Source organism: Cygnus atratus, chromosome 10 (assembly GCF_013377495.2).
Source record: "Cygnus atratus isolate AKBS03 ecotype Queensland, Australia chromosome 10, CAtr_DNAZoo_HiC_assembly, whole genome shotgun sequence".
Lineage (NCBI taxonomy): Eukaryota > Metazoa > Chordata > Aves > Anseriformes > Anatidae > Cygnus > Cygnus atratus.
In genome coordinates this window covers 13159378-13171707 of record NC_066371.1, presented here as the reverse complement: position 1 = coordinate 13171707, position 12330 = coordinate 13159378, and the positions used below count along the sequence as shown (strand labels likewise).

The window sequence follows — 12330 nt, the reverse complement described above, 5'->3', positions numbered from 1 at the left end:
AAGATTTAAGAATTTGTAATTTCAAAGATCCTTCCTCTCTTCCGTGGCTGCAGAAAAAGCTGTGTAAGTCTCTGACAGTGTGAAGTACAAGCACACCTACCTCATCCATGGTAGGATTCTCTCTTTTCAGGTTGCCAGCTGTTGAGATGACAGTCTTTACAGCTCTCATTCCAAAGTCATAGTGGTCCTGGAAAAGGCACAGAGGAAACAGTGTCATCAGATACATAAGCATCCCCTAAAGGGAGAACCTATGCGTGTAGTCAGTTAGCAGGTAAGAAAAGAAGAATTATGCCTTCAGAACAACCAATCTTCCATTCAAGTCTTCCTGGATCCTTCAAACAACAAACTAGTCCTCAGCTGTACAGACTGTGGATGAGGAAGATAAGAACAACCGAATGACAAAAAAAACCCTTAAATGGAGGGAGAAGTAGGCAGGGCTGCTTGGCACAACTGTTCTGCCACTGTAATCCTGGATAGGACTATAAGGTGAATACAAGTCCAGCCACAGAATGGGAAACAAGAGTTTAAAAGGTGGAAGGTGGATGAAGACTGGTTATTGAACTTTTTGTGATACACTATCACAAAGCACCAAGAGAACTATCCAGGTACTTTGTGCCTAGGCTGAGAAAGCATCACATATTCATAAAAACATATTCACGGATATTAAGGCATCTACCTGGGTACTGAGCTGCTCTGACAATAGTTTGAACGTTGTAGTGATCTTCTTTGCAAGGACTTTGGCTTCATTAAACCCAAATGAATATAGAGAGATCTCAGCAATCATGGAGTAATCCGGGACCATCATAGCCACTGGGCGGAAGAGAGCCTGAAATGTACAGTTCCAGCACAAGATAAAACCACTGTTTTTTATTTCTTTTTTCTTTTTTTTTTTCCTAGCAAGCTGAAAAGGCTGAGTTTCCATCACAGACTGTGTAGAGGACATAGCATGAGCGTGCTTGACACCCACTAGGACAGCATCCCTGCAGACTGAAATATGAGGACTGCCATTTGCTTATGGATGTGATTCCAAACTGAATGTGATCCTAGAAACCTTCTACAAACATTATTTCCTAATCCTTGCCATAGACACACTGGTGGACTGAATAGCATCCAGCACCTGTATTGCCCCTCTTCTTTCTGTCTGTGCAGTCTGCTCTCCTTACCTTGAGGTTATCAGGTAATTCAGTGCGTCCAGCATACCCTGGGTTCATTGTGATGAAGACTGCACAGGATGGGACTAGTGGGATCTCCATGCCTTCAAACATGAAACGATCTACCTAGAAAATGAAAAATGTGATCATTCTCAAATACTGATTTGCAGAAAAGTAGTAGGATCTTCCAAAAGGAAAACGATGGCTTTCAGTAGTTAAATTATGAACCACAGACACACGCAGCTGTACACAATTGTAGTGTGCAGCTACAGACACTGCAGACTAGATTCAAATCTAGTCCCACTACAGGGATACGGTATTACCAGCAGTATTTTTTCCTGCTTAAGAAACTGGGCTCATTGAAGATTTACTGATACGACACTATTTTTTATTTTTTTGGCTCTTGAACAGACTTCTGTTCCTCCAGTTGTAAACAGGCAAACATCTTTTCATTCTTTCTGCAGGAGAGTTTGGACCTGAATTAATTTGTGGCAGGAAGGGCAAAGAGAAACCTAAATCCTTTTTAAATCCATGTAGAGAGTAATTTCAGATGGGTGATAAAGCAATGCAGAAGAATTCACAGACAGCAGGTTTCTAATTCCAAGCCAAAGTCAAGGAGATTCAGGTCTTAACCTCTCTGAGTCTCCAGGGGAGCAAAGCAGAGGCTGGCTGTCAGGCTGGCTGAGCTGAGTCTCCATGTAAAGCCAACAATTTACTTCGCATTGCAACTGTGTGTACATGAGAATGCATTTTTCTGCACACATTGAGTTTTGTGAATCCACTAGAGCTTGAATAACACATTTAGATATATGTGGTACCAAGCAACTCACAGTAAAACAGTGGCTGCCTTATATCACATCTTCAATTTGTATCAGCTCATTGGGTCTTTTTCAAAGAGTGTCTCCCACACTGAAGTCTGCTGGCACTGTAGCTCAAGCTGAGACAGAACGTGGGCAACTGTGGTAGCACAGACTAAGGTGAAGTTACAAAACCCACCCAGGATGCCGAATATGTAATAACCTGATACGATGCACCACAGCTAGGGCATTACTCATGCCTCTCTGAGCTCAAGTACGTCTGAGCTGCACTTGGACAGTGAATCTGGTCCTCTGTGAAGATGCGTGCAAAGACAAGGACTTACCTAGACTAGCTCAAGTGGAGACGACTTTTTATCTGCCTTTGCATACCCCATGTTACTTACCCTCTGCTGTTGGGCTTTCTGAATAGTTGTGATCTGCTGAGCCACCACAGACAGCACCTCAATATCAATGCGGTTGAACTCATCAAAGCAAGCCCACGCACCAGAGCTGGGCAAGGAAAGAAAAATGAGGGAAGTCAGGAACATCAAACAGGAGCAAACTCACAGTTGCAGGTTCGTCTAGGTCTAGAAATTATAAATCCACATAACGAGGAACAAGAAACGAACCCACCCTTCCACACTCAGAGTATACTGGTATAGTAGAAGGGGACATAGCCTCTCACCCTGACTATGCGTCCCAGGTCATGTGATGAGCTAAAAGGTGCATGGTACTTGCAAGATCACGGCAATGTCTGACCCTACAGCCTGGCACAAATTTGGGCTTGAAAGAAGTGTAATGGTGAAGTCCTATTTTGTACCTGAAATGTAAGTGTAGCAGATACAATCACAGTGTACTGGTACAGTGGAAGGGGCCATAGCTCATCACCCTGGCTATGTATCCCAGGTCAAATCCATTTTGTAAAGCCTGGAAAACTATGTATAAAGCTGGAAGCATGTATATGAGAAAGATGATCTTCCCGCAGGGCATGGTTTAAGAAAGAAGTGAAACTACTTACAAAGAAAACATCTGAGAAAGGAGTATCAGTATCTGCTGGAGTAACTAATTCAGATTCACCAGCATGCAACAGACTAATTGGACCAGCTCTGTTTGATATGTAGAGAAGAGGGAAGTATCTCTGAGAGGATTCCTCAGAGCTTAAAACAGTCTCTCTTGGCTACTCAATTTTGGATACACTCTGCAGACTCTCCTTCTTAAGATTAAGCAGCTTGTGGGCTGCATCTTAGTCCAACGTGCACAATATTAAAACAAAAGTCAGAGCTGGAAACATTTTTACAGGTGTCAAACAGTGGATGGTGCAAGGCATTTTAATTTTGCTTTAAATGAACAGGATCTCTTTTTATCCTTTTTTTTTTTTTTTTTAATTGGCTCAACTGTCTTACTATTTTGGCAGAAGCTTTATAACTTTGCTCATTCTGGAACACAGCAACTCTCTAAGTAGGGCTTTGCTTGTTCTTCTGGGCTGTTATAAAAAATATCCACCTGGTGGATAAAAAATATTCCACCTGGTGGCCAGCATCTCCGTATCCTACTTGCTCCTTGATAATGACACACAGTATTTCACTGTACCTGGCTAGTCCCTTGAAAAACTTTCCCATTGCCATAAAGTCAAGCTGGTCAGAGCAGTTGAACACTACGGTTTGGATTGCTAGTGCTTTCCCCAGGTCTTTTGTTGTTTCTGTTTTGCCTGTTCCTGCTGGTCCTGCAGGTGCTCCTCCAAATTTCAGATGCAGAGCTCCTGTAAGTGTCAGGTAACACCTACAACAAATATGAGACCAGCTAATGAGAAGCATTCCTACTGCTGGTTTCAGTAAAGGAGACATGATCTATCCATCTGGAGACAAGCAGAAATCCGCCATTTATTATTCTGCAGAACTGCTTATATATGCAGCACTTTGCAAAGGAGTTAGCTATGCGGCCTTGATTAGTATTCATAAGGGCCTGCATGGATAAATCCTTCTGCCACTGCTGTAAATTTACTCTCTAGAAAAAGGACAGTTAAAAAAGGGTGCAACTATTATTACCGCTGCATATTCCAGAGTATTAGATACCTCGTACAGTGGTTTGCATAAGAGCTTCTTAGCTATCAGGAAGGCATTTTACATGAGTCAGAGCACTACACTGAGAATCAGGAGAAAGTAAGCAAATCAGGGTGAGCACTGATCACTAGGAGCACAGTAGGACTCATGCAAGGATGTTTCTACACCCTCATCTCAAGTAAGCCTTCACTGTACAAATGGTTTCTATTTACATACATAAAGAAGTAAGCCTGGCATGGTCAGATCCTTGGTTTAACCCCTGATGAGGCTTGTTCATCCAGGAAAAAAAAAAAAAAAGGTACATTTACCACCCAGAAAAAAGTTTCCTTACCTGTCAGTGAGGGGTGTGATAACCAGACGGCCACTATTCCCCAGATACTCATAGCCATACATAAATTCAGCGTTGACTGCTCTGATGTACAGGTCCCCCCTCGTCCAGTAGTATCTAATGATGAGTGAACATGACATCGAAAAGATAAAAACTTTCTGGCAGACAATACGTGAGCTCATAGGACTACAGACCATGGATTTGGAGACCTGCATGCCATGGAATTTGCCTCTAATGAAAAGAAAGGATAAGGTAACACAACGGGATGCCCAGGAGTTCTCACAGGACCTTAAATTAGGTGTTATATCAAGCACTGGACTCCTACCTGGGCCGGAGCATTCCCTTTTCAGTGAGGCATTTAAGATACCATGGCATGGCATAGTCTATATTGCCAAAGCGGATGTCACCAAACCTGTCTCAGATGCCTTAGAACTGACATCCTCCTGGGATGTTAGAGGTGCCTCAGGAATACTGCTTACAGATTGTGCAAACTCGTTTCCATTTGTCATGGACACGGCTGACGGGTAAGGAAAACGAAGACTGGCCAGGGAGGCCAGGTGAGGTCCCACAGCTAAGCTCTCTACCTGAGCTGGGAGATCCACTCGAAATCATTCACGCTTGTCACATTCTCCTCAATCAGCTTTGCTGCAACATCCTTGGCATGGACCTCAATCACAATGAGAGCTGACAACACTGCTCGCTGCATCTTAGACAACTTTCCACGGACCACGGCAACCAAATCACCCAGCTGGATAAGGAAAGGAAAACACTCTGGAGCACTCCATATCCCAAAGACCCAGGCTGTACTAACACAATGCAATCAACCTTATGGCCCATTAAGTCCAGATCACAAGCTGTGTCCAGGTAACTTCTGCCTCTTTCTTGTCAGAGACAGGAATGACTGGTCAGCAAGCAAATACTGCTCAGGGCTGTCTCAGAGCTGATTTTTTTGTAGAATCATAGAATATCCCAAGTTTAGACACTCCCTAATAGTTTTATGACCTTCTTATATTGTGGCACCCAAAACCGCACAACAGTGCTCGAGCTAAAGCCACACAAGTGCAGAGTCAAGCAGAACAGTCACTTCCCTTGACTGGCTATCAATGCTGTGCCTGATGCACCCCAGGGTACGGTAGACTTTTGTCTACACCCTTACCATACTCACATGAAAAGTTGCAGGCACCATGAAGCCCAGAAGCCCATTTCTCCCAGGTCTTAGGCCTGATTAGATGCATGGAATAGGTAAGAAGGATGTAATTACATTTTGATTTCTACTGTCCATCACTGTAGATCCAACTTCAGTCCTGTTCTTCTTGCACCCTCTACCCCCCCCACTTTTGACTTCTTGAGTGACTCTGGATGTGTTATGTTTCATCCTCTTTCTGTCTTCACCTACTGATATTGTCAATCCTGTACATTATTTGAGGTTTATGATAACAAATATCCTAATGATTAAAATGATGAGAGCTAATTACCGATTTTTAAGCTGTGCTATGCAGGATTGCATCTCCAAAAAATACACTGTTGTGACATGCATGGAACTGACCGGGTTTTGGGAGCAAATTTCAGGTAACATATGTGCGGTGGTTTGGGTTATGACAACAAAAGCACAATCATTGGAAACTGGTGGTATAGGACATGAGATGACTTCTACTATAGTATTGTCCTGCCTGTATTTATAAGCTATCTGATGACTGACAAATCCCCTTCTGACAAAATCTTACCTTTATGTTCATCTTCCTACCTGAGTAGTCAGCTGTGGGAAAAGCCTGCTGGACAAATCTCCAGCTTCCAGAGCTTCAGACACTTCCTTTGTCCAGAAAATCTGACAGCCAGCAATGGTCACTTGGCCAGGCCATTGCAAGACCCATGTAGTACGTGACATCTTAAACAAGTGAAAAATAGCGATAAGAATGATTTTTTAATTTCTAAGTTTCCCTGCTCTGAGATACATCATTAACAAACAAGAACTGAACTCGTTTAAGAGACTTTTTTTTTTTCCTGCTAGTTGCTATGAGGGAATCTTCTCTAGGCATGAACTCCCTGGACACTCGGTACTCCATTCTCTCTGCCTTGCCACTTGTAGATTAGTAACCAGTTGCAAGTGGCCAGCAGCAGGTAAAGAGCAGACATCTGTGTGAGCCAAAAACATGTTTTCCCTCCTCTGGCCTGTTCTAACTTCTACTCAGTCCAAAAATTTGAAACTAGAGAAAACCGTAATGGAAAATATCTGAAGGCTTTTTTTTTTAAGGCTTTTTTTGTTTGTTTGTATCTTCCTAGATCCAAACAAAACTTAGATTTTCTACCAGTATAGCTTTTATGCAGAAACCAGAACCAAGATGCATCCCCTGTGTACACTGACTGTTGCCTTTGATGGCCCCTAGCACAGTGTGTGCAACATAAGAACTGAAGGAGAAGACATAAGAAGGTAGATCCTTATAAGAAAGAAGCTGCCTAGAGAGACAAATAGAAATGGATTCATATAGGGCTGTTCTATGACACTGGAAAGTATTCCATGGTTGTTGAATCAGTGGTTTTCATTCTCTGGACCATTAACCGTTTGCTGAACTGTGCCTTCTGCACTTGACCCACACAGAACTAGATTAAAGGCTGTATTTTAAAACTAGTAGAATATCACAGATTCATGAGCTCCATCATTGGTGATCTCTGTGGCAAGCCTGGAACCAAGACACCAGAGACTGGCTAGTCTCTGATAAAACTCTTACCTCTGGATAAACACCAATTGATCTTTCGATGTTGTCCCGTATACTGGCCTTCATGGATTTCTCCACTTCCAGCAGCCAGTCCTCCACACTGTCAGTGGGATAGATAGGAGCAAACAGCTTCACCTCTTCTCCTTCAGCAGAGTACATGTGTGTGATCTGTAGGTCCTCCTGGAACTGCAGCTAATGAAGGAAGCACAACAGGAGTCACGAATGGCGAGTTTCCTTTCTGCCCCTGCCTTCCTGCCACTGAGGGACAGCCAGGCTGTAGCACTGCATGCTTGCTATAAATTTGGTTGTCAATAGTAATAATAATAATAAAACATGTCACAGATGTGCAAAATGACCTCTTCAAAAAAGTGGAGGATGATTGTATGATAAGTGATTCACATCGCAGGCTTAACTTGAGTGAAGCAAATCAAATTATATGTGGGACAAACATTTTTCAGTGCCTTTCTGGGATTCAAACCCTTGATTCCTGTTCAATTCTGTAGATTCAGATCATTTCCCTTGAGGTCAGAGTGCCTGGTTTTAAGAGTAAAATTTTAACAGCTTCTCCAGTGCCCCAGCAAATCATTGGAAGTTCCCTTATTTATTCCAATGACTTTGCACCAGATTTCCAGTTCAATTTCCTTTCTATTTTCCCAAGCTAATGACTAGGAGATTGGTTTTCATGTCTGAATATTGGTGGTGGTATGAGCTGTGTCTAGCCATGGAGTTTGAAGTCAATTAGAAATAATAAAGAGGAAAATAGCAGGGTTAACCCCAGCTCCTAAGTCAGGATGAAGGAAGAAACTTAGTTCAGTTCAGGCTTGTTTACTCCCTCCTGACGCTGCTAGCAAGTGTGGGATTCCACCCTAACCAGCTGTCTGTAAGCACAGCTAAGTCTGAGCTATTTATCAATTGGGCTATTGGACAACCTGATCTAGTGTCCCTACCCATGGCAGTGGGGCTGGACTTGACGATCTTTAAAAGTCCCTTCCAACCCAAATCTTTTGATGATTGTATTTCTCTTAGCCTCCATGGTGGGACAGACAGGCATCTTCCAGAGGGAGTGTCCTCTCCTCCTAAGATGGTTATCTGAGACTTCTAGTAAGCTGCCCTTTGCAGATGCCTATTTTTCCCCTCACTAAAGGAAACAGAAGGTCGAAAAGAAAATTGAGGGTATCCGGTTCATAGGCACATGTCTGGCTCTGAAATGTCTAAAGTGAGGTTGCTTGAATCCCACTCCAGGGCAGCCAGTTAACTGTGGAGCACTGCTCTGCTTCCATGGACATGCTGGAAGTGTTTTATTCTGCTTTGCAGACTGGGAATCTTTTATACCCTATCTCCTTTCTTAATGTTGTTTAGAAAGGGGCAGAATCAACTCAACTCTTTTATCCCACATGGAAAAGAGAAGCTGTCTCTAAGAATCAAGTTATTGTGTTTTCCTGGTGGCTGAGCCTGCATCTTGCAATGCCTACATACAGTTACAGGTTTTCCATTTCCATAGAGCAGAGCATGAACTCTCCTCCAGATCTCAGAATGCCTCTAAGTTCCCATGATATCAGCTTCCCATAGGTGGGCCAAACCTCTAAGGTGCTTGCTTTGCCTACCTGTGCAATGTTCTCAAAGCATTTGCGGAGGTGAGGTTGTACAGCAGTGGGGTCCTTTGTCTGAGACAGTATTTCCAGCAGCTCATCATCTGAAAGGAAGTAGAACCTGGAAACAAAGAGCGAGGGGTGAAGGGAGGCTCTCTTTACTGTGGCATCAGGGACTGAGTCCTCAGAAGATGAGGAACAAGTCCCATGTTTGTGACTGCTCATTGATCTCTGTGTTTGTGCAGGAGAGTAGCAGCCATGATTTCTTCATCTGCAGAAGTCAGTTACTCTCATGAAAAGGAGCTTTCAAAGAAAAGTAGTATTCCTTCAGAGGTAAGAGAGTTACATGGAGGTTTTCATTTTACTCCACTTAATCCTTTCTAGACAAATGATGACCAAAACACACAGATGTGCGAGACGCTACTGGACAGCCCTTAGAACATTTGTGTCTGCCTGTTTTCTCCCCATCAGATGGCAGCATTGAAAGGTACAGGCTTTACTGATGTTTGCAGTCTTCTAACAGTATCATAAGCATACACTTGTTTTGCTGTGCTCTTTCTTGGCAGAGTTAACTAGAATGAGCCTCTCCTTTCATAATTTCTGAACCAGGAAGTGTGATACAGCGCACTGAACTTTGAGGTTACCTGGGAAAAGCACCTCTCTTGGTCTCCAGGTATTCACTCAGCCTTTTCTGTACAAGTTCTAGTAGTTTGTTACATTTTTGCAGGTTTTCTAGTAGTGCAGGATCAGGGCACAAAGACATCACCTATAAACAGAGCAGAGAACATAGGAAGCATCAGTATTGTGAGCATGTGGGAGATAAGGCAATGGAGATAATTGTAATCACAGAATGGCTGAGGTAGGAAGGCACCTCTGGAGGTCACCTAGTCCAGCCCCCTGAAACTGCAGGGTCACCTATGCCACATTGCACAGGATGGCATCCAGGCGGGTTTTGAGTATGTCCAGAGAGGGAAACCCCCACAGCCTCTCTGGGCAACCTGCTCCAGCACTCTGTCACCCTCACAGTAAAGAAGGGGTCTCAGTTTGTGCCTGTTGCCTCGTCTTGTCACTGGGCACCACTGAAAAGCGTCTGGCCCCATCCGCTTGACACCCTCCCTTCAGGTTATTTGTACACATCTTTAAGACCCCCCTCTGTCTTCTCTCCTCCAAGCTAAACAGGGCCGGCTCTCTCAGCCTTTCATAGGAGAGAATGCCCCTGCCCTCTCTCAGCATCTTCGTAGCCCTCCGCTGGCCTCGCTCCAGCAGCTCCACGTCCCTCTTGTCCTGGGGAGCCCAGACCTGGACACAACACTCCAGGTGGGGCCTTCACCAGGGCTGAGCAGAGGGGCAGGATCACCTCTCTCGACCTGCTGGCCACACTTCCTAAGGCACTCCCAGGATCCCAATGGCCTTCTTGGCCACAAGGCCACTGTTGCTGGCTCCTGGTCAGCCTGCTGTCCACCAGGACTCCCAGGTCCTACTCTGCAGAGCTGTTCTCCAGCAGGTCAGCCCCCAGCCTGTGCTGGTGCACGGGGTTATTCAGCCCTAGGTGCGGGACCCTGCACTTGCCTTTGTTGCACTTTACGAGGTTCTGCACTGCCCAATGCTCCAGCCTGTCCAGGTCCCTCTGAATGGCAGCACAGCCCTCGGGGGTATCAGCCACTCCTCCCAGCTTTGTGTCATCAGCAAACTTGTGGAGAGTGCACTCTGTTCCCTCATCCGGGTCGTTGACGGATAAGTTGAATGAGACTGGACCCAGTACTGTCCCCTGGGGGACACCGCTAGCTACAGGCCTCCGATTAGACCCTGTGCTGCTGAGTGCAACCCTCTGAGCTCTGCCATCCAGCCAGTTCTCAATCCACCTCACTGCCCACTCATCTATCCCCACACTTCCTGAGCTTGCTTATGGGGATGTCATGGGAAACAGTGTCAAAAGCCTTGATGATAATATGGAAGATGAGTGGTGATGTAGTAGTCCTGGGAAGTGGTAACTGGAGAAAAAAAATGAGTGCAGAGCACTTTTACCAGGACACAGAAAGCAGACATGGGCAACAGAAGAGCCAAGCAACATCTCTAAATAGTTTTACAGAGTCAGACCTCAGGAGGAATCAAAGGAGATATCTTATGGTTAGGATTTAAGCTGGTTACAAGAGTTGTTGGAGGAAGGGACTCTGCATGCTGGGGAGAACTCAGAGGGGGTGGACAGACTGGCGCAAAGCATCACAGAACTGTGGACTTCAACACCAGAAGGAAAGGCCATGTTCCAAGAGAAGAAACACAGCACACCACCTGGGGCAAGGTCTCACAGTTTATACACTGCTGTTCATGCCCAGACCACTACAAAAGCAAAGACTCATAGGCAACCTTCATGTGAGTACAGGTCTGAGGAATTTGGGATACTTGCATTAGTTTTCATCAAGGTACACACCTCAGGATTTTCATTAGCATTCTTCATGATGATCCTCCAGTCCATATCTATGGCATGGTAGCGCTCACTTTCCACTGGGAGCTGTCTTTTGATGTCTTCTGACCTAAAGATGGGCTCCAAGTAGAGCCAAGAGCACTGGCATTTCAGCCATTCCTCTAGGACATCCTAGTGGGAAGGGAAAAGAGTACATGACACCACTCTGTGAACCTGTTTGACTAAATCAATCAAAACTGTGCACAAGAATGGGTTAAATATATAAATAAACAGAACAAAAAAGAAGTAATGCTGTGCTTAGAGCTTCCACAATTTTAAAATCTACTTGCAGAGCCAGGAGCTGGAAGTTCCTTCCCAAAAAATCAGCAATGCAATAATGCAAACATCCCTTCTACTGACTGTTGTCAGTAAGCATCAGAATCAACATTGACTAGTTTAATGGAGGCAGCTTAGACCTATGTATAAGCCAATACTAAAGCTCAAAGGGACTTTGTGGTGCTAGGTCAAATTTCTGTGGCTACTGTTTCTGTATTTTACAGAAGATACCACTTCTGTAAAGTGAGATGGTATTTTATTTTGTGAAAAGAGCTTTATGTGGGGAGAAGAATGACAAATAAAATTCCCCATACTCTGCAATTCTGCCATATCCTCTCTCCTGTCTCACATAAACCAGCCCCAACCTTGCCTACAGAATAATCCATGAATAGATTTTCAAGTAACACTCTGAATTAAGAAAATGAATGAAAAGCTAGACATTTAAGTTACACTTCAGAGAGGAAATCCTGTTTATCAGGCATTCATAAGAGCAAGAATTAGACTGGAAGAACAACCTGTTCTTACATTTTCAGCCATGGGAGACTGGAAGATATAGGGAACCTGCCCAACGCTGCAAAGCAGTGTGTTTGACTGCCTTTCAGACTGCCAGACGAAAGCAGCCTTGGTTACAGGCAGCTGTCCCCTACCATTCCCTGTGCACAGGCAGTCACTCAACCTAGCAAGACTGTTTTTTCTTGTAATGCAGACAACTGTGTTTGCCATACCCCATCAGCTAACCCAATAAGCCAGTTCCCAGAAGAGGCTTCACGGGTCTGTAGTGACAGGAATGAATGCAATCAAAAGGAGGAGTAAGAATGCAGGGCGAAAACACATAAAATATCTCAGTCAAAATGACACAGTAAATAGCTGAATTTCCCCATATCACTTTCTGCTTTAGGGCTTAGAGTAGCATTTCTGCATCCTTATGAGACACGACCAGCACTCTAGAAGCCT

At 44.3% G+C, this 12330-nt stretch overlaps 1 protein-coding gene across 1 annotated transcript in view; it reads right to left on the bottom strand.

The window, feature by feature from the left end:
• DNAH1 (dynein axonemal heavy chain 1) overlaps positions 1-12330 on the bottom strand; it is a 73190-nt gene that overhangs the window by 36478 nt on the left and 24382 nt on the right. The window contains exons 21-32 of the mRNA XM_050712807.1: positions 11068-11232; positions 9284-9405; positions 8655-8760; positions 7063-7242; positions 6081-6221; positions 4921-5084; positions 4340-4453; positions 3539-3727; positions 2353-2458; positions 1164-1277; positions 677-826; positions 101-187 (exon numbers count right to left, since the gene is read on the bottom strand). Coding sequence (XP_050568764.1) covers positions 101-187; positions 677-826; positions 1164-1277; positions 2353-2458; positions 3539-3727; positions 4340-4453; positions 4921-5084; positions 6081-6221; positions 7063-7242; positions 8655-8760; positions 9284-9405; positions 11068-11232 — 1638 coding nt within the window. The remainder of the gene's footprint in view (positions 1-100; positions 188-676; positions 827-1163; positions 1278-2352; positions 2459-3538; positions 3728-4339; positions 4454-4920; positions 5085-6080; positions 6222-7062; positions 7243-8654; positions 8761-9283; positions 9406-11067; positions 11233-12330) is intronic.